Source organism: Delphinus delphis, chromosome 14 (genome assembly GCF_949987515.2).
Source record: "Delphinus delphis chromosome 14, mDelDel1.2, whole genome shotgun sequence".
Taxonomy (NCBI): Eukaryota; Metazoa; Chordata; class Mammalia; order Artiodactyla; family Delphinidae; genus Delphinus; species Delphinus delphis.
In genome coordinates this window covers 77232340-77252757 of record NC_082696.1, presented here as the reverse complement: position 1 = coordinate 77252757, position 20418 = coordinate 77232340, and the positions used below count along the sequence as shown (strand labels likewise).

General features: G+C 37.5%; 2 protein-coding genes across 2 annotated transcripts in view; both read right to left on the bottom strand.

The window, feature by feature from the left end:
* Positions 1-1486: 1486 nt before the first annotated feature.
* Positions 1487-7126, bottom strand: COX7A2 (cytochrome c oxidase subunit 7A2). The gene is made up of 4 exons (XM_060030341.1): positions 7011-7126; positions 5720-5809; positions 3076-3160; positions 1487-1693 (listed from the first exon to the last, which is right to left on the bottom strand). Exons 1-4 carry the CDS (start codon positions 7026-7028, stop codon positions 1635-1637), a joined length of 252 nt encoding a protein of 83 aa, XP_059886324.1. The 5' UTR covers positions 7029-7126; the 3' UTR covers positions 1487-1634.
* A 5234-nt stretch (positions 7127-12360) lies between these two features.
* Positions 12361-20418, bottom strand: part of TMEM30A (transmembrane protein 30A) — a 42394-nt gene continuing 34336 nt past the window's right edge. The window contains exon 7 of the mRNA XM_060030340.1: positions 12361-15031. Within this exon, the coding sequence (XP_059886323.1) occupies positions 14838-15031 (194 nt within the window). The 3' untranslated portion in view covers positions 12361-14837. The remainder of the gene's footprint in view (positions 15032-20418) is intronic.

Below are 20418 nucleotides of genomic sequence, written 5' to 3'. Positions count from 1 at the left end.
TTGAATCAATAATAGCAATCTCTCTCTTACTAAACGCTAAGAATAGCAGATAATTTCATGAGCTCCTATCCAGCAACCCCTCTTCTGAGACCTCACCCCTTGTCCCCTCCCCATCTCCACCCCTGCTGACAGTGCAGAATTTTAGGATGAAGGGCAAAAACTTAATCATAGCATTTAAAAATATTTTAAAGTCTCTTAAGCATTTAACCTACTCCTACTTTATCCAATCTTGTCATGTTAATTGAACATTTTGGCATTAAAAAAAAGTTTTAATTGTCTGACTAGGTTACACCAGAAATAGAAAAGCACCTCTCACAGAATCAAGAGCTGAAGGTTACAGAAGATACCAAGATGTTCTTCCTTTTTACTGCACAAAAGTATCTTTCACATCATGTTATAAAAGCATTTCAAATCACATTGATGAAACTCTCCTTTGTACAATGCTGATAGATATAGCTTGTTTCAAAATATTATCACTGGTTGCTTTTTAGCTGTGAATCAGAATTGAACCAGATTCCAGGCCTACTTAAGATATTTCTCAGCATTTAGAAATGTCTAACAATATTCATTCCACTCCCTTCAAAAGCAGTGTTCTCTGCTGATGTTAGTAATGAGATTCTGTGCGGATTCCTGCATTCAGTGGCAGGTTAGATATATGGCTAACCAAGATCTTTCTAACTTTCAAGACTCAAGGCTGAAACACCTTTCATTAGGTACCTCTTGAAATGGATTTGTACCATAAGCCTCAATGTTTTAAAAGGAAAAGAGTTAGTTTGGTATTTCAGACTTGACTCCGTTTTTCTAACTATATTAGTTTTCTCAATTTTATCCAGAAATTGAAGCTTTTATAAAACCCTTACTCACAGATTTCCCCTAGATCTGACGGATCTAGACTCTTAATCTTCACTGTGTTACAAATGCACACCTTGCAGAGATGACAAAGTCTGACTCCTTCCGTTCCCCCAGAAGATAACTTTTACAAATGAACTAAGTATTTTAAGGAAAGGTACACTCTATGTTACGGATTAAACTAACATAACAGAAGCCCATTCTGAGTGTGAAAAGAACAAATACTGGATTATTTTACAGCAATTCTACTAAAGCCTACTCTAAACTGTGGAATACATCCAATATTCTTAAACATAAACACACAGAGCTAAGGGAGGAAAAAAGAAACTTGAACCCCATGAGCCAAAACTAACCTGCTTCCACTAACCCTAGGTGCTAGCATATCCCAGGATACACCACAGCAGGGAAGAGAGGGGAGGGGAAGACTCAAAGAAATATGCACTCCGAGTGTCAAGCTCAATTAGAGCTGAAGACCATCCCCTGTTGGAATTCTAAGCCGCTAAAAATAAAATTTCACTAAAATAATACCACAATGGTACTATATATAACCTAATGACAAAAGATTCCTCCTTACCTAAGGTTTATAAGGCTGCTATTACTGGTATAATGTATCCTAAAGTGATCAAATAAAACAAAGCATGGTAAAGACTGCTTTATTGGTGGCAGCTAGTACAAGTCAATAAATATTGATCCCCAAAGAAGAACTCAAGTTAGTTATCAGACTACTGGTCCACAGAGAACTGAATGGAGTTGAACCAACCGATTGCTGGGAGGATAAACTGAAGTCAACCCTGCTTCTTGGGGAATGAAGCCACAGCCAGCAGATACATGCCATATGCTGTTCCTGAAAAATAAAGGAAATAAGAACTTAACAGGAAATTCTCAGGTTTAAATGTATAAACCCAATATTCCAGCTAAAAAGTTGTAAGATAAAGAGGCAAGGCTGGTATTAAAACTACTTTTATGGGAATATACAGAAGTATTTTGATAGGTGCTGGCAAAATTTAAAATAAATACATACAAAACACGTTTAATCTAGTTTTAGTATTACTTAACTTGTATAGAAGTGTTAGATGCAGCACGGTAATGTATTTGTTAACGTAATGACATGTAAAAAAATTTAAAATAAGATTAAGAACATAAAACCTAAAATTGCCTGAGAAATGCTAAGAATGATTCAAAAGCCAAAAGGTCAAATAGGCAAAGCCTTCCCTGAAGTGTATTATCAATATAAAACCAAGCAAGAGGGACATATAATTTTTAAATAATCAAATTTGAAGTAAGAATTTCTAATAACTGGAAATTTATTTTTAAAACTAATTACCAAAACGTCTATGAAATAGTCACACTGGCCAAAAAGAATTTAGGGCTTTACCTTAAGAAAGCCCAAACGTCACTATCTGCTTGTTGTCCATAAAATGTCCCTTCGCTATATTCAATTCAAGCCAAAAAAGGCACCTTGGCATAAGCATAAGGGGACTTTGTGCTTAGGGTTCAAACACCAGCTCTTCCAAAGCAATATTATCTGGGTAATTAACATAATTTCTCCATCTTTAAAACGAGGATACGTTACAGACTTAATACAAGGGTTACAGAAATCCACATATGTGGCACTCCTATCAATAGAATGAGCACACAGTAATCACTCTAATACTGTTTCCCTTTCTCCCGCCAGGGAGCAATCATTCAGATTCCTAACTCTGCTCCTAGCATGCTTATTTGTGATATTCCACTGCTAATATTGAATAATGGAACTGCCCAATCCACAGAAAAAATATCAAAGCACTTTACATGCAGTAAAAGTATTGTGCTGTATAAGGTTTTATCTCTGTCATAAATATGTATGTACAGGGATTAGATGTAAAGTGTATGATTATTATACATCATAGTCAAAATATTTAAGAACCCCTGTTATAGGAGATGGGATAGAACAGCTATCTTTGGCTCTTCCAAAGGCCTGCAGGGCCACTAGCGGCACATTCCAAAAGCCACCTCTATCACAAGATAATTATCAAACTTTATCGGTTTATTTTTTTTAAAAGACATTAAAACGTTCTTACACAATATGTATCAATCACCTTTGTGAGTCATTATATGTAAAGCAGTAAGACCTCAGATTCTGGGGACAGACTGCCTGTGTTAAAATACTGGCACAGTGAGAGCAATGATGTTGTTAGTTATCGCTGCTATGATTTTGCTATAGAGCAAGCATTGCAAATGTCTTACCACCAACTGTAAGAATCATGGTGGCTCTGTACAGGAGGGCATCAGCTATCCCACCCTTTAGATGCACTGGAATTCCATTATCCTCCTAGGTTAAAAAAATAATAATTAATGTATATCATTGGTTTCCAACTAAATGAAAAAGACTAATCCATTCATATAAAATTAAGTGGCTTCTTAAAACACTGAAATTGAAATATTTTAAATATCAAAATTAAAAAGGACTACCCTTTTGCTGAATCTTTCTCTACTGCAACTACTTTTAAAATAAAAACTCCTAAAAATCAACATTCTTTCTTTTAAAGTTAATTTGAGATCTAATAAAATGTTCTTTCCAAAGAACACATAAACAGTAAAGCTGTGAAAATATATTCATTGAGTTCATCAATTTAATTATTAAAAAAAGCAATAATCATCACACTTTGGTCATAGGTACAATCTTTTTTTCCCTTAAAAAAACAGGAGAGAGAGTTTTGGTTTATAACCCTAAATTATATCCTTAGTCTCCCAATCCAGCACCTGGCATAGTGTAGGATACTTAACACACCTGTTAAATATAAGTATTTTATTTTCATGCAGCATACATAATACTTTTTTTTTAACCACTTAAAATTTTCTTTATGAAACATCAGAGATCACAATTAAACAAAAAACTCACTGATAACCTAACTACTTATAAAGGTAAGTGCTCTGTCCCACTAAGTCTTTCCTCATGAGAAAACCACTATTAACACATATTAATACATATCCTTAATTTTTTAAAGCTTGTATTGTCATAGCTTCTAATTTATGCACATACTTGTTTAATACACAAAATGAGATTATGCTATATAATGGCCTATCACAGATTTTTCACTCAACATTATCTTAAAAACCATCTAGCCCATTTAAACCTACTTTGTTCCTTTTAATGGCTACACAGCATTCCACTGTGCAAAAAATAAAATTACATTAGCCAATCCTTTATTAATGGGTATTTAGGTTGTTGGGTTTTTTTGATATTAAACTCCCATAATGATTAATAGCCTATTTCCTATTTTTATATATTTATGCTACTATTCTGTAGGAAAGATTCTTAAAATGGGAGTCCTGAATAGGATATGTACAATAATTTGCTTCTAATACTTTCAAATACTCTAAAATTTCTGTACCAATACTACTTCCTAGCATGTATCAATGTACTGTATAGGAACGCACGTATCTCCCACACCTGGCTAACATAACCTATTTTAAATCTTCTAAAATTTTGACAATTGAACAGGGAAAAAAAGTAGCAACTTGTCATTTTAATGTGCATTTCTTACTGATTTGTAGGAGCTCTCTGTATGCTAAGGTTATTAACTTTTTGTTAATATTAAAAATTTTGTTAATTTAAAAAATTTTCCCTCAATTTGTCACTTACCTCAATTTGTACCATAAGTACATTTAAAATTTTCGTGTCACCAAACCTTGCAATTTTTCTCCTTTACAGCTTCTAGGCTTTGTAAAGACTTTCTTAGGATGACCCCTAAGATTAAACCTGATTGTGGTAATCATTCATAGATACATTAAATATAACATTGTTTGTACACCTTAAAAAAAAATCAGGTACAACCTAAATACAAACTATTTATTTATATTTTCTTTCTTTCTTTCTTTCTTTCTTTCTTTGTGTCAGGTCTTAGTTGCGGCACGTGGGATCTTCGTTGTGGTGCGTGGGCCTCTCTATAGTTGTGGCGCGTGGGCTCAGTAGTTGCAGTGTGTGGTCTTAGTTCCCCCAGGGCAGGAAGGATCTTAGTTCCCCCATCCCCAGGGATCAAACCCGCGACCCTTGCATAGGAAGGTGGATTCTCAACCACTGGACCACCAGGGAATTCCCAATGCTTGCGATTTTTACTTGTCAATCATACCTCAGTAAGCTGAAAAAAAATTCTCCTATATTTTCTTTTAATATTTTTTGAGGGAGAAGTATTTATATCTGCAATTAATCTTTTAACACACAATACAGAACGGATATAACTTTACTTTCTTCAAAACAGCCACCCAGGGCTTCCCTGGTGGCGCAGTGGTTGAGAGTCCGCCTACCGATGCAGGGGACACGGGTTTGTGCCCCGGTCCAGGAAGGTCTCACGTGCCGCGGAGCGGCTGGGCCCGTGAGCCATGGCCACTGAGCCTGCGTGTCTGGAGCCTGTGCTCCGCTACGGGAGAGGCCACAACAGTGAGAGGCCCGCGTACCGCAAAAAAAAAAACCACAAAAAAACAGCCACCCAATTTTTCCATTCCCCACTGATATGAAATAGCACCTTTAACATATATCAAGTTTCTACATATATTAAGTTTCTACATATATTAATGTATTTGTTCTGTTTCTGGGCTCTTTCTATGGTCTATTTGTCTATTACTGTGCAGCTACCCCAGAGTGCCAACCCAATGTGACTCCTCCAAAAGAAAGTGTCTTTGATCTTTACCCCTTCATTTCTTCTGCTTTCCCAAGGGCCTCTTGGTTATAGCAAATGCCCAGTTAGCTATCGACAGACAGTTTCCTATTACTCTTCTGCTAATACAACAGGATTGTTAACAATCAGACGTCTCCAGATTTACCTCCTATCGCCAACTTTTGGTAATCTAATCATAAAAAGTAACAATCTCCTATAAAATACTTCAGTACCTGAAAGAGCTTTTGTTTCTCTGAAACTTTATTTTCAAACTGCCTGCGTGAAGCAGTACTTATGGTCCTCTGGGCAATCTGACGAAGAGCCTGAAATTAAAAAAAATCCACATATACTAAACAGACTTAGGGCTTAAAGAAACCCTTCAAAACCAACCATTCCCAATCTTCAGTATTACAGAAAAGTGAAACTGAGAGTTAAAACATACCCGATTTGTCAATAACAAAGTCACAGACAAGCACTGAGGTTTTCCTATTTGTCGCCCCGCCACTGCTCTTTATATTACATTCTGAAGTCTCCAAACACCACATTTAAGAAGCAATTCATGTAGATTTTGAGGGGGAAAAAATCATGATCTTTACCTGAATTGAACCAGTAGCATTATATGAGGAAAACATACTGATATATAGATATTACAGAAATAAAGAATGGTTACAAAATACACGAGGTTCGAAGTTTTTTATTTAAATACTCTACCATATTATTAAAAATCTATTACTTGATATCAAAATAAACTGGCATGATTCCTACTTAATTAAAATGCTTCCCTCATTACATTTTCCCCAACGAATTAATAGGGCATAAATCTTTTACAAGAGACTTGCATTACATATCCAGTTGAAATAAATTACAAATATGCAATCCACTTTCTAAAATAAATAATATATTGAGAAGATAAGTAAAGCTTTATTGGATAATTACCGAAGAAAACGATCACTGTTACATTTTCCTTCTCTTTTTCAAAATTTGGGGAAAATATTTCACATGCTCAAAGTCGGTGGAGCGGTGAAGGACACTGCAGAACCGCCTGATGGAAGCAACACGACCCTTCGGCCATGAATGCTCCTAAAGCGCCAGCCAAAACTGAAAGGCTTGCTTTTTAAACTGCCTTCTGCTGCTCACAAACCTCAGAGTCACTGAAACTCAAACCCCTCGTTATCCGAGGAACATCCTTCTGCTGACGCTTCCGGGTATCAGAAACTTCCCACCCGCACCCACAAGATTAGGGGTGGCGACTAAGAACCCAAGGCTTGCCTAACGCACAATCCTCTGGTCACCTCCCCAGCTTCTCCACTCCTTACAACTACCCAGCACAGCTTGGGGCAAGAGTGATCCATGGAAAGGAAGGAAGGTCAAGCGAAAAGGACACGGACCAAGGAAGGTGACCTCCGAAGCCGCCCTCTCCCTCTCTCCTCCCCTCCCAGGAGAGGCTTTCCTGTCGCGAACCTCTAGCCTCCGCTCCCAACCCTCTCGCCCCACATCCCGAATGCCAGCCGACAAGCTACTCACCAGCAGACTCCGCAGCATCTTGGCTCCGTTACTGCCCACCAACCGCGACAACCGAACACGAGGAACGAAGATCCACACGCCGGAATCGGAACTACCTTCTGGCCTTGCGCAAGCGCCTGGAGCCTAAATACTTCCGGGCGGAGGAGGGACTTGCTCCTAACCATAGAGAGCGGAAGAAAAGAGAGAGCGGCCGGACGGCTGTGGCCGCTCTAGCCGGCGGGCTGTCTCTGCGCCTCGACCTCGCTCCTGAGCCGCCGGTTACCCCGGGAGCGGAGGCTGGGGATAAAGGAACGACTTTTGAAACCTGAGAGGCAAGGAGCGAGGCATTACGTACTCGTTTAACTAGCTCAGATAAAATTAATGTGAGACCAGGCTATCGAAGAAAATTAGTGTGTGTATTTTGAACGAGAAGACGTAAAACTCTGAGCAACCTTTGAGCCACTGTTTAGAACGCTGGTTTGGCCGAACTCTAAACTGTGAAGCTGGATGAAATACAAAACAAAAAGTATAACTTCTCTTACACGGATACAATCAGTTTTCTCCACTGTTGTGAGGACGTTACTGTTCCGTGTGCTGAGAGTGTGCTGTGTAGAGCTGCGTCGGGATACTAGTTTTTATCTTGCTGCACCTTTGGGTGCTGCAGAACTCCCCATGCAAGCAGCTCTCCCACAGTGTCGCGAAAGTGTGGAAGCTGTTCACTCGTTTCTCTGAGTCTGGGAAAACGCTGAAAAGAGGGGGAAATTCTAATTGGGGGACCAGAAATGGGAGGGCAAATCTGGACTCCGGAGTCTTGCTGCCTCAGGCTAGCACAGCACTTTCCATGGTTGGAGTGGCCAGGCACAGCAATTATTGTACAGATACCAACTGTGCTTAAATAATGCCACATTACAAGTGTCTGTTACAAGTGCCCACCCTCAAGCGGGTATAAATACGAAAGTATCCACCCTATACCACAGTAAATATCTGTCCACCTTTTTACAAACTCATAATTATTCCACTGTCATTTCAAATAGAAAGCTGATGATGTATGGGTTCAGCATAGGTGAAATGTGTAAAATTAGTAATATTGAAATTATTATTCCTTCTGATCTTTAGACTTAGACCCACCAAGTTACTTGTTCCCAGTTCAAGTTATTTTCCTCACCGATTTTAATACCCAATTATTTATAAATTTATATAAAGGTTTAAATGGCAAATGGTCAAGAATCAGAACTCTATTTCAATATCATCCTGGTAGTAGTGAAACGCTAGATTGGATATGAGTTACCAGGACAGAGAGTCCATTAGAAGGTACTTATAGTAATCCAAGGAAAAAAGAAAACCTGAAGTAAGTCAACAGCAAAAGAGATGTAGCTAAAGGGATGGAGATAAGGGGATGGGTTAGAGAGCCAACAATGAGGAAGTACCTTCAAAAATCAACAGAATGTAGTGATTTATTGGATTGGGAAGTTGGGGAGGAGAGCAGATTTCTGGCTTAACTCATAAGATGGTTGGTCATACCTACCATTCACTACATCGAGGAATATAAGAGAAACACCAGGCTAGGATGGGATGAGTTCCCTTGATTTGACAGAAGGGAGTGGTGGTCGTTCACCGAGTGCCATTTTTCTATACTTTGTGCTAAATGAGTTTCATCTATCACTTCCCTTATTCCTCAAATCAATATCTGTCAAGTGGGTATTAAAATCCCCATTTTACAGACAAGGAAATGGTAAAGTAAATGATTTAGGGGCTTAAATAATCTGAAGATACAGCTTTATGTATTTGAGAGCCAGGTCAGCCTGATTCTAAAAACCGTATTCTGAATCTTTCAGGTGCAGACTGATAGTGAAGAGACTACAGTGCAACAGTGGGATGAAAGCCTGGCTGAGGGTGAAGATAGTAATAAAATATAAACTGCTCTTTTACAAGCTTTGTCGTGAAAAAGGAATGACAACATACCCCGGGGATTAGACCACTGATTCAATTGCAATTTGACAAATAATTGTAAATCTATTTCTTTCTGCATTGCTTGTCCTTGAAACAAAGTGGCATGTAAGTCTTGACAGTGAAAGTGATGTATGGTGAGTTCAATCTTCTGGCACATCACCCTGCATAGAAAAGCTTGTGGCATACAGACAAGCTCCCATTAATGTCACTTAAAGTACATAGTTTTTCAAAATGTACTAAGATCACCAAAAGGTACTTCAAGGTGGTTCCGGTTTAAGATAGCGGATTGGCCCCAAGAGTTTGTTTGTCCTCCCTATCACTCCAGTAAAAATGAAAGAAAAGGAATTGAAAGGGTATGAGGTTTTTTTCATTTCATTTTTTTTATACAGCAGTTTCTTATCAGTATCTATTTTATACATATTAGTGTATATGTCAATCCCAACCTCCCAATTCATCCCACCACCACCACCCCGCCACTTTCCCCCCTTGGTGTCCATATGTTTGTTCGTATGAGGTGTTTTTAGATACATCACCTTAAATGAATCTCAAAGGCATTATGCTGAGTAAAAGAAGCCAGTTTCAAAAGGTCACATATGATATGATTCCATTTATGACATTCCAGAAGACAAAACTATGGGGATGGAGAAGAGATCAGTGGTTGCCTGGGCTTATGGGTGGAGGGAAGGGTGACTATAAAGATGTATAGTAAAAGGGAGGTTGGGAGCTTTTGGTACTGCTCTGTATTCTAAAATGGTTACACAAACCTATGCGTGTGTTAAAATTCACAGAACTGTACACTACAAGTACAGAAAGTAAAGTTTACTGTATGACAGTCTAAAAAACATTTCTTAAAAGACAGCCCAAAAGGATGGCGACCAAAGAGGAGACAGAAAATCAATTTCAACACATTTCTGGAAAGCAGAAAGCAGATGGGATATAGCTGAGCAGGACCAAGGAAGCCACAATCTAAAGGGACTGCAAGGGGGATGGATACCAGTGAGAAGCATGTTGATTGGTTCTAAAACCCCTGAGAAGCTCAGACTTGAAAGCAGGATTTATAGCAAAGAGTGGAATCAAGGGACAGGCCTGAAAATGAGTAGTTGAAAATTATATGCAACAGAATGGTCAGCTCCCTGCAATCTCTGCCCTACCCCTCTCGGCCAAATACAGTCTCTCACCTCGGTCACTGTCTCCCACAGGTAGAAGGCAAGAACATTTTTATCTGGAAGAAGTAATGGGAGACAACTAGGTGGAAGGCATATGCAAAGGGAATGGGTATAGCTGAAATATGTGAAGTGGAAAACAGAAGCTGGGGTGGAAGACAAGGCAGAAGCAGAGAGTTCAAAGCAGTAAGAGACAGAGCCTCTTTCAACCCCTTCCTTTTTGCAGAAGACTAGAGAATTCTTCCCCAGAGAAACTGAACAGTCCCACAGAAAAGGCCTCCAGCCAAATGACTGGCTCCCTGACAGTCATTCCCTAATGCGGTGCTTCTCAAAATTCAGCCTACCTACAGTTGCTGACCTGCCAACTATTTATTACTTGTCTAAGCATTTTATCATGAACAGAACAAATAATGCACTCAGTGGCATTTTTGAGTAGCACTGCGCTACTGAGGCCATCACTTGTCAAGCACTGCCCACAAACAAAGAGCTTTCAATGAGTTTTGGGGGTCCATTTATACATGACAGATTGCTGAGACTAGCCAGAAATACAAGGAAAGTCACCTACGCGAAAAACTGAAAATAGCTCCAGTAAACAAGAGAGTGAACTAGGAAACAGCAGATCTAACACAGGAGGGTGACAAAAAGAGGGAATGTGATAATGGCTGAGTAGCTGTTTGAAAAAACCACCAGTAGAGATTGGCAGAGAAGGACAAATGCAGAAGAGACCTTTCTAGCAAAAACAGGGAGTCAGGTTATCAGGTATTTGGGGACAAAAAACCTTCAAAAGACTAGTGATAAGAACAGGGTGGACCTGATAGAAAAGTTGGAAAAACTTTAAGACAGGCTTCCAGAAAGTTATGTTGATGTTAAAAGTGGGGTGATTATTAATTCCAGGAAAAATAAAGTGTACGAAGTATAATCTTGGTGCTCTGCTTCGCTCTAAAGTATACAGTATTTTTAAAGTCATAATTAAACAACTGCTAATGTGTTTATTAAATATTGTAATTATATAATGGGGGAAGGGGAAGTACGTGTGTTAGCTACATCATCAGGTAATATTATCAAGAAGACAATAATGTCTAAAACTGTTAAATCAAGCAATAGTAGAACAGGCATATAATTTAGATACACTAAGATAAATGCCAAAAGTAACAACTTTTGAAGTCAAAGTAATTGTCTCTAGAAAGTTGGGACAGGTACTGCTGTTTTTCATCATAAGGCCTTTAGATTTTTTTAACTGTGTACACGTTACTTTGACAAATTTTACATATTTAAAAGAAAATAAGGTCACCGTGGTCTGATGTGATTTTAGACGATATTTATGTATTTATTTTTAAATGATATTTATTTTGAAATTTCAAATGACATTAAGGGAAATGTGATTTTTTTTTTTTTTTTCCGGTATGCGGGCCTCTCACTGTTGCGGCCTCTCCCATTGCAGAGCACAGACTCCAGACGCACAGGCTCAGCGGCCATGGCTCACTGGCCCAGCCGCTCCACGGCATGTGGGATCCTCCCGGACCGGGGCACGAACCCGTGTCCCCTGCATCGTCAGGCGGACTCTCAACCACTGCGCCACCAGGGAAGCCCGGGAAATGTGATTTTTACGTTTATTGAATGGGGCATGGGCTAAAAAGGGGCTCTAAAACACTTTACTAGATTATCCAAATACTACAACAAACATTTATGCACCAAATTCTTCTTGAAGCAGCACTTCCTTACTCCCTCCACCCTCCCCTCAAACTAACCATGTTCGCAAAGAACAGAACTTTGAAGCTTAACCAACAAAGGATGGTACAATAATTCTAAGGCAGTGTTTCCATAAAGACGGGGCAAGCAGGCTGAACAGCAGTCGTTACGCCTACCACTCAGCTGCTCCTCTTTGCTAGTCTGGCTTTTCATTTCCTGTGTCCCTGCCCAATTCATTATTTTCGTCATCACTGTCTCTATACCAGTTATTCATTTTCTATTTACCAGAAGTTTCCCTTGATCTAATACCAAATTTAGCCTGTCTGCTTATAACAGGTTATAATCTGACCACTTCTTGGTAAGAACAGATGTTTCTCAGTAGCATGAATAAATCCTGCAGTTAATGCTATCAGAGTGATTAACATATTCACATATGGCAATCCAATCTAGGCATGGAAATGTTAAAATTTGGCCTCATTGAGCCTGGGCTACAATTTAGTGCTAAACATCTGCAACAACACTGGGGCGCTGTTATTTTAGCAAAAGACACCTGAACATAGCAAAATTAATTTTGTTCATTTTTATTAATACAGAACATACTAACAGAAAGTTATCTTTCAATGTAATCAAAGTTACAAATACTGTAACCAAGAAACAAGTAATATTCACTTGACTCTCCTCTTCGTTGAATAATTTTCTATTAGGTAGTACAGTTATTTTTACCAATTTACTTTTAAACTGCTTTCTGATTTCAAAGAAATTTCTTAGCTTTTACTTATTAAATAATTCCTTCAGTTGGGAATTTCATATATCAAAATATTTCCTGCAAGTTAGTACATTCTTCAATGCCTTCTACTTAACCTAGTTGTCTTAAAATGCAATATGATTCTTTGAAAGTTGAGTATGACATCAGTGTTTCCCAAAGATCAGCATAAAGCCCATAAGAAAGAAATGTTTTCTTTCCGCCAGTCACAGAGGCCATATGAATGTTCCACATTCTTCATATTCAGCAACAGGAATCGCTTACAGCTCAAATGGCAGGAGACAAGGGAGAACTTAGGCCATCAATGTACTTGTAAAATAGATAAAACTCCAAATATATTTTAAGATTCCGTCTTGACCACAGATGAGAAAGTGTTGGAAGAGCTCTTCAACTTTTCTGTAGCAGCACCTCTGGTCCCCCAGTTAGAAAAAGAGACGCAGGACGGCAGTCCTTCTTAAGCAGCACAAACTCAATCTGCAAAGACTGGGAGAAGCCCTCTCCCCCAAAGATATACCCCAGAAAATAAACTGCCATGTGCAAGAGGGTCAATTATCAGAATAAATAACCATATTCTGAAGGACTGATAAAACAAAGAATAGTTTTACACAAAGAATACCCTATGCATTCAGAAATTTCAGGACAATTATACATTAAGTACTTAATGCAAGTAATATTCTATCTGTTGAAAGTCATTATGAACTACAAGTTCTTTTAACTGAATTTCATATTATACAAAACTTAAGAAGTGTGGCACATTTCTACTATTAACCATTACATTTTTTTGTTTTTTTAAAAAAAAACATATATTAATCAAAACTGATACATTACCCAGACCTTTTGATTTAAAATATAAACGAAGGAAACCATTACAAACTCCGAATTCAAACAGGCATTCCTCTATACAAACCTATGAGTTATTTTAGTTAAAAAAAAAAAAAATAGCTATTTCAATGCAATTAAGCCACCTCTGATTAAGACATACATTTCATGCATGTGAAACAATAAGTTTACATTCAAGAATAAGTTCCATAGCAAACAAATTACAGCATTTATTCAATAAGGAATATTAAAAATAATTCCAGTTAATAGAAAATAAAATAACTTCAAGCACATATAATTTATCATGTACATACTCCAAAATCTCCAGAATTCAATTAGGAAATTTAAAGAACTTCTTTTTAAAGTACATCTTAGAAAAACCAACCAAAACAATCGGTGGCTTAACTAAAGAGAATGTGCATACATATTCATCCTTGACCTATATGTAAAAATTGAATGAAATATAGAGGAAATGAAGGTTACTGTTTTCCAAAATTTCTGCAAGATAATATTAGTATTTAAGTCAAAACACTTACCTGCAAAATAAAAACAGCTTGAGGTATTTCCAATGCTGAAGCAAATTTCTTAATGTTAAATACCACAATGAAAACAGTCTCCTTTGAATATTTACATCTGGTTGACAGTTGAGGCAGAAGATAAAGGTCGGCCAAGAAGCTTTCCAAGCTCACCTATATTCTTTCATCCCTTATGAAGTGTAAGCTTCAAGGGAAATGGTTACATGTAAAAACATCAAATGAGATGGGTTTCCTGACTGCAACATCTTAACCAAATGGAAAGAGGAATTTTAAATCTTCCTACCGGAGACCTACCATGAGCATTAATTCCTATTCTAGACAGGTAAATAGGTCCTTTGAAATCAAACCTAAGCTTGACAAAGAACTGTACTGGATAAACTGAATACATGAACCACCTCAACAAAGATGGCACTTTAAGCCTTTACACACGACCTGTGAAAAGGATGAAGTGTTTTATTTAGATTTGGTCTTTCTTCATCTTTTTGTAACTATGAATCCTAAAGGGTTAGCAAGTCATTATACTCACACATCTTGTAATCACTTTCTTCACACAATAGGCACACATATACAGTATCATATGTCAATATAATATTATCAACACAGCATAAACATTTAAGCAGCAGACGCATTTCGCATGAAAGAGGCTCCATGCATCATACGGACTGTCCCATCAGAAAGGAAACATAAGAATGCCATTTCAGCAGTTACAGTGTTGATATGATCAGTATAGCGAATTTGTTTTATACCCGTCATATATTTTCCTAAGTCATCCATTAGGAAGAAGCAAAGGACAAAGACAGCTTTAAAAAAAAAAAGTTATGTGCCAACTTCAAAAATGACATACTAACCAGACATCAGCATTTGAAAGCTAGGTTGAATAGGACTGGCCTTGATGCACATGCAGTAAATTTGTTTTCAAAATATAAAATTAAATGGTAATGTCGGCAGTATTACTACTGTTTCTATATTTATGATTAATTACTAGCAGTACAACTCCCAGAAGGAAGGAGATGGATCCAATAGCGATGTAAGCAATCCCCAAAAATGGATTTTTTCCTCCCATCCATGAAATAGTGCTCAAGATCATCCGTTTTCGTCCATCAAATGAATGTACAGGGTAATCTGAAGAGTGTATAGGAAGACTTTTCCATGTCTAGTTACTTGATTTTTAAAATACAACTTAAAAAGTTGGCATTTAATTGCTTGTAATTCATTGGTAAAATTCTACAATACACAGGTACCTTACTCATATGTTCTGAATCACAAAATAATTATATAATTATTATCCAAAATGATTGATTTCATAAATTAAATGTTAGTAGTAAAAGTCAATATAGAGACAAGATGAAAAGGCAGAGGGCTATGTACCAGATGAAGGAACAAGATAAAACCCCAGAAAAAAAACTAAATGAAGTGGAGATAGGCAACCTTCCAGAAAAGGAATTCAGAATAATGATAGTGAAGATGATCCAGGACCTCGGAAAAAGAATGGAGGCAAAGATTGAGAAGATGCAAGAAATGTTTAACAAAGACCTAGAAGAATTAAAGAACAAACAGAGATGAACAATACAATAACTTAAATGAAAAATACACTAGAAGGGATCAATAGCAGAATAACTGAGGCAGAAGAATGGATAAGTGACCTGGAAGACAGAATGGTGGAATTCATTGCAGCGGAACAGAATAAAGAAAAACGAATGAAAAGAAATGAAGACAGCCTAAGAGACCTCTGGGACATTAAATGCAACAACATTTGCATTACAAAGGTCCCAGAAGAAGAGAGAAAGGACCCGAAAAAAATATTTGAAGGATTATAGTCGCAAACTTCCCTAACATGGGAAAGGAAATAGCCACCCATGTCCAGGAAGCGCAGAGAGTCCCAGACAGGATAAACCCAAGGAGAAACATGCCGAGATACACAGTAATCAAACAGGCAAAAATTAAAGACAAAGAAAAATTATTGAAAGCAGCAAGGGAAAAACGACAAATAACATACAAGGGAACTCCCATAAGGTTAACAGCTGATTTCTCAGCAGAAACTCTGCAAGCCAGAAGGGAGTGGCATGATATACTTAAAGTGGTGAAAGGGAAGAATCTACAACCAAGATTACTCTACCCAGCAAGGATCTCATTCAGATTCGAAGGAGAAATCAAATACTTTATAGACAAGCAAAAGCTAAGAGAATTCAGCACCACCAAACCAGCTCTACAACAAATGCTAAAGGAACTTCTCTAAGTGGGAAACACAAGAGAAGAAAAGGACCTACAAAATCAATTAAGAAAATGACAATAGGAACATACATATCAATAACTACCTTAAACGTGAATCGAGGAAATGCTCCAACCAAAAGACACAGGCTTGCTGAATGGATACAAAAACAAGACCCATGTATATGCTGTCTACAAGAGGCCCAATTCAGACCTAGGGACACATACAGACTGAAGGTGAGGGGATGGAAAAAGATATTCCATGCAAATGGAAATCAAAAGAAAGCTGGAGTAGCAATACTCATATCAGATAAAATAGACTTTAAAATAAAGAACGTTACAAAAGACAAGGAAGGACACTACGTAATGATCAAGGGATCAACCCAAGTAGAAGATATAACAATTATAAATATATATGCACCCAACATAGGAGCACCTCAATGTATAAGGCAAATGCTAACAGCTCTAAAAGAGGAAATCGACAGTAACACAATAATAGTGGGGGACTTTAACACCTCACTTTCACCAATGGACAGATCATCCAAACAGAAAATTAATAAGGAAGCACAAGCTTTAAATGACACAATACACCAGATAGATTTAATTGATATTTATAGGACGTTCCATCCAGAAACAGCAGATTACACTTTCCTCTCTAGTGCACACGGAACATTCTCCAGGATAGATCACATCTTGGGTCACAAATCAAGCCTCAGTAAATTTAAGAAAATTGAAATCATATCAAGCATCTTTTCTGACCACAATGCTATGAGATTAGAAATCAATTACAGGGAAAAAAACGTAAGATACACAAACATGGAGGCTAAACAATATGTTACTAAATAACCAAGAGATCACTGAAGAAATCAAAGAGGAAATCAAAAAATACCTAGAGACAAATGACAATGAAAACATGACTATCCAAAATCTATGGGATGCAGCAAAAGCAGTTCTGAGAGGGAAGTTTATTGCTATACAAGCCTACCAAAAGAAACAAGAAAAATCTCAAATAAACAATCTAACCTTACACCTAGAGGAACTAGAGAAAGAAGAACAAACAAAACCCAAAGTTAGTAGAAGGAAAGAAATCATAAAGATCAGAGCAGAAATAAATGAAATAGAAACAAAGAAAACAATAGCAAAGATCAATAAAACTAAAAGCTGGCTCTTTGAGAGGATAAACAAAAGTGATAAACCATTAGCCAGACTCATCAAGAAAAAGAGGGAGAAGACTCAAATCAATAAAATTAGACATGAAAAAGGAGACGTTACAACAGACACCGCAGAAATACAAAGCATCCTAAGAGGCTACTGTAAGCAACTCTATGCCAATAAAATGGACAACCTGGAAGAAATGGACAAATTCTTAGAAAGGTATAACCTTCCAAGACTGAACCAGGAAGAAACAGAAAATATGAACAGACCAATCACAAGTAATGAAATTGAAACTGTGATTAAAAATCTTCCAAGAAACAAAAGCCCAGGACCCGATGGCTTCACAGGTGAATTCTATCAAACATTTAGAGACGAGCTAACACCCATCCTTCTCAATCTCTTCCAAAAAATTGCAGAGGAAGGAAAACTCCCAAACTCATTCTATGAGGCTACCATCACCCTGATACCAAAACCAGACAAAAATACTACAAAAAAAGAAAATTACAGACCAATATCACTGATGAATATAGATGCAAAAATCCTCAACAAAATACTAGCAAACAGTATCCAACAGCACATTAAAAGGATCATACACCATGATCAAGTGGGATTTATCCCAGGGATGCAAGGATTCTTCAATATACGCAAATCAATCAATGTGATACACCATATTAACAAACTGAAGAATAAAAACTATACGATCATCTCAATAGTTGCAGAAAAAGCTTCTGACAAAATTCAACACGCACTTATGATAAAAACTCTCCAGAAAGTGTGCATAGAGGGAACGTACTTCAACATAATAAAGGCCATATATGACACCCACAGCAAACATCATTCTCAATGGTGAAAAACTGAAAGCATTTCCTCAAAGATCAGGAACAAGACAAGGTTGCCCACTCTCACCACTATTATTCAACATAGTTTTGGAAGTCCTAGCCACGGCATCCGGGAAGAAAAAGAAATAAAAGGAATACAAATTGGAAAAAAAGAAGTAAAACTGTCCCTGTTTGCAGATGATATGACACTATACATAGAGAATTCTAAAGATGCCACCAGAAAACTACTAGAGCTAATCAATGAATCTGGTAAAGTAGCAGGATACAAAATTAATGCACAGAAATCTCTGGCATTCCTATACACTAATCATGAAAAATCTGAAAGTGAAATCAAGAAAACACTCCCATTTACCACTGCAACAAAAGGAATAAAATACCTAGGAATAAACCTACCTAGGGAGACAAAAGACCTGTATGCAGAAAAGTATAAGACACTGATGAAAGAAATTAAAGATGATACCAACAGATGGAGTGACATACCATGTTCTTGGATTGGAAGAATCAATATTGTGAAAATGACTACCCAAAGCAATCTACAGATTCAATGCAATCCCTATCAAATTACCAACGGCATTTACAGAACTAGAACAAAAAATCTTAAAATTTGTAATGGAGACACAAAAGACCCCGAATAGCCAAAGCAGTCTTGAGGGGAAAAAACGGAGCTGGAGGAATCAGACTCCCTGACTTCAACTACACAAAGGTACAGTCATGAAGACAGTATGGTACTGGCACAGAAACAGAAATATAGATCAATGGAACAGGATAGAAAGCCCAGAGGTAAACCCACGCACCTATCTATGGTCAACTAATCTATGACAAAGGAGGCAAGGATATACAATGGAGAAAAGACAGTCTCTTCAATAAGTGGTGCTGGGAAAACTGGACAGCTACATGTAAAAGAATGAAATTAGAACACTCCCTAACACCATACACAAAAATAAACTCAAAATGGATTAGAGACCTGAATGTAAGACCGGACACTATAAAACTCTTAGAGGAAAACATAGGAAGAACACTGTTTGACATAAATCACAGCAAGATCTTTTTTGATCTACCTCCTAGAGTAATGGAAATGAAAACAAACAAATGGGACCTAATGAAACTCAAAAGCTTTTTGCACAGCAAAGGAAACCATAAACAAGACGAAAAGACAACCCTCAGAATGGGAGAAAATATTTGCAAAGGAATCATCAGACAAAGGATTAATCTCCAAACTATATAAACAGCTCAGGCAGCTCAATATTAAAAAGCAAACAACCCAATCCAAAAATGGGCAGAAGACCTAAATAGACATTTCTCCAAAGAAGACTTACAGATGGCCAAGAAGCACATGAAAACCTGCTCAGTATCATTTATTATGAGAGAAATGCAAATCAAAACTACAGTGAGCTATCACCTCACACAGGTTAGAATGGGCATCATCAGAACATCTACAAACAACAAATGCTGCAGAGGGTGTGGAGAAAAGGGAACCCTCTTGCACTGTTGGTGGGAATGTAAATTGATACAGCCACTATGGAAAACAGTATGGAGGTTCCTTAAAGAGCTAAAAATAGAATTACCATATAACCCAGCAATCCCACTACTGGGCATATACCCTGAGAAAACCATAATTCAAAAAGACACATGCACCTCAATGTTCACTGCAGCACTATTTACAATAGCCAGGTCAGGGAAGCAACCTAAATGCCCATTGACAGATGTATGGATAAAGAAGATGTGGTACATATATACAATGGAATATTACTCAGCCATGAAAAGGAACGAAGTTGGGTCATTTGTAGGGACGAGGATAGATCTAGAGACTATCATACAGAGTGAAGTAAGTCAGAAAGGGAAAAACAAATATCGTATATTAACGTATATATGTGGAACCTAGAAAATGGTACAGATGAACCGGTTTGCAGTGCAGAAATAGAGACACAGATGCAGAGAACAAACGTATGGACACCAAGGGGGGAAAGCAGCTGGGGGTGGGGGTGGTGTGATGTATTGGGAGATTGGGATTGACATGTATACACTGATGTGTATAAAATGGATGACTAATAAGAAAATAAATAAATAAATAGGAAAAATAACAAAATAAAAGCCAGTACAGTTTACAAGCAAAAACAACTAAAGTTAAGGGTTATTTAATTTCTCATTTCTTAGATATTTCTGTTCTCATTACACAGGAGGGGTAAAAGGTCTGTAATGTGAAAATATATTTCAGATAAATAGCAATGAAACCCATAGAGGAAAAAGAGCTTGACAGACCAGGAGAAAAAGGAAGAATGAAGAGATTAGGGGTCTCTATGAGCTCAA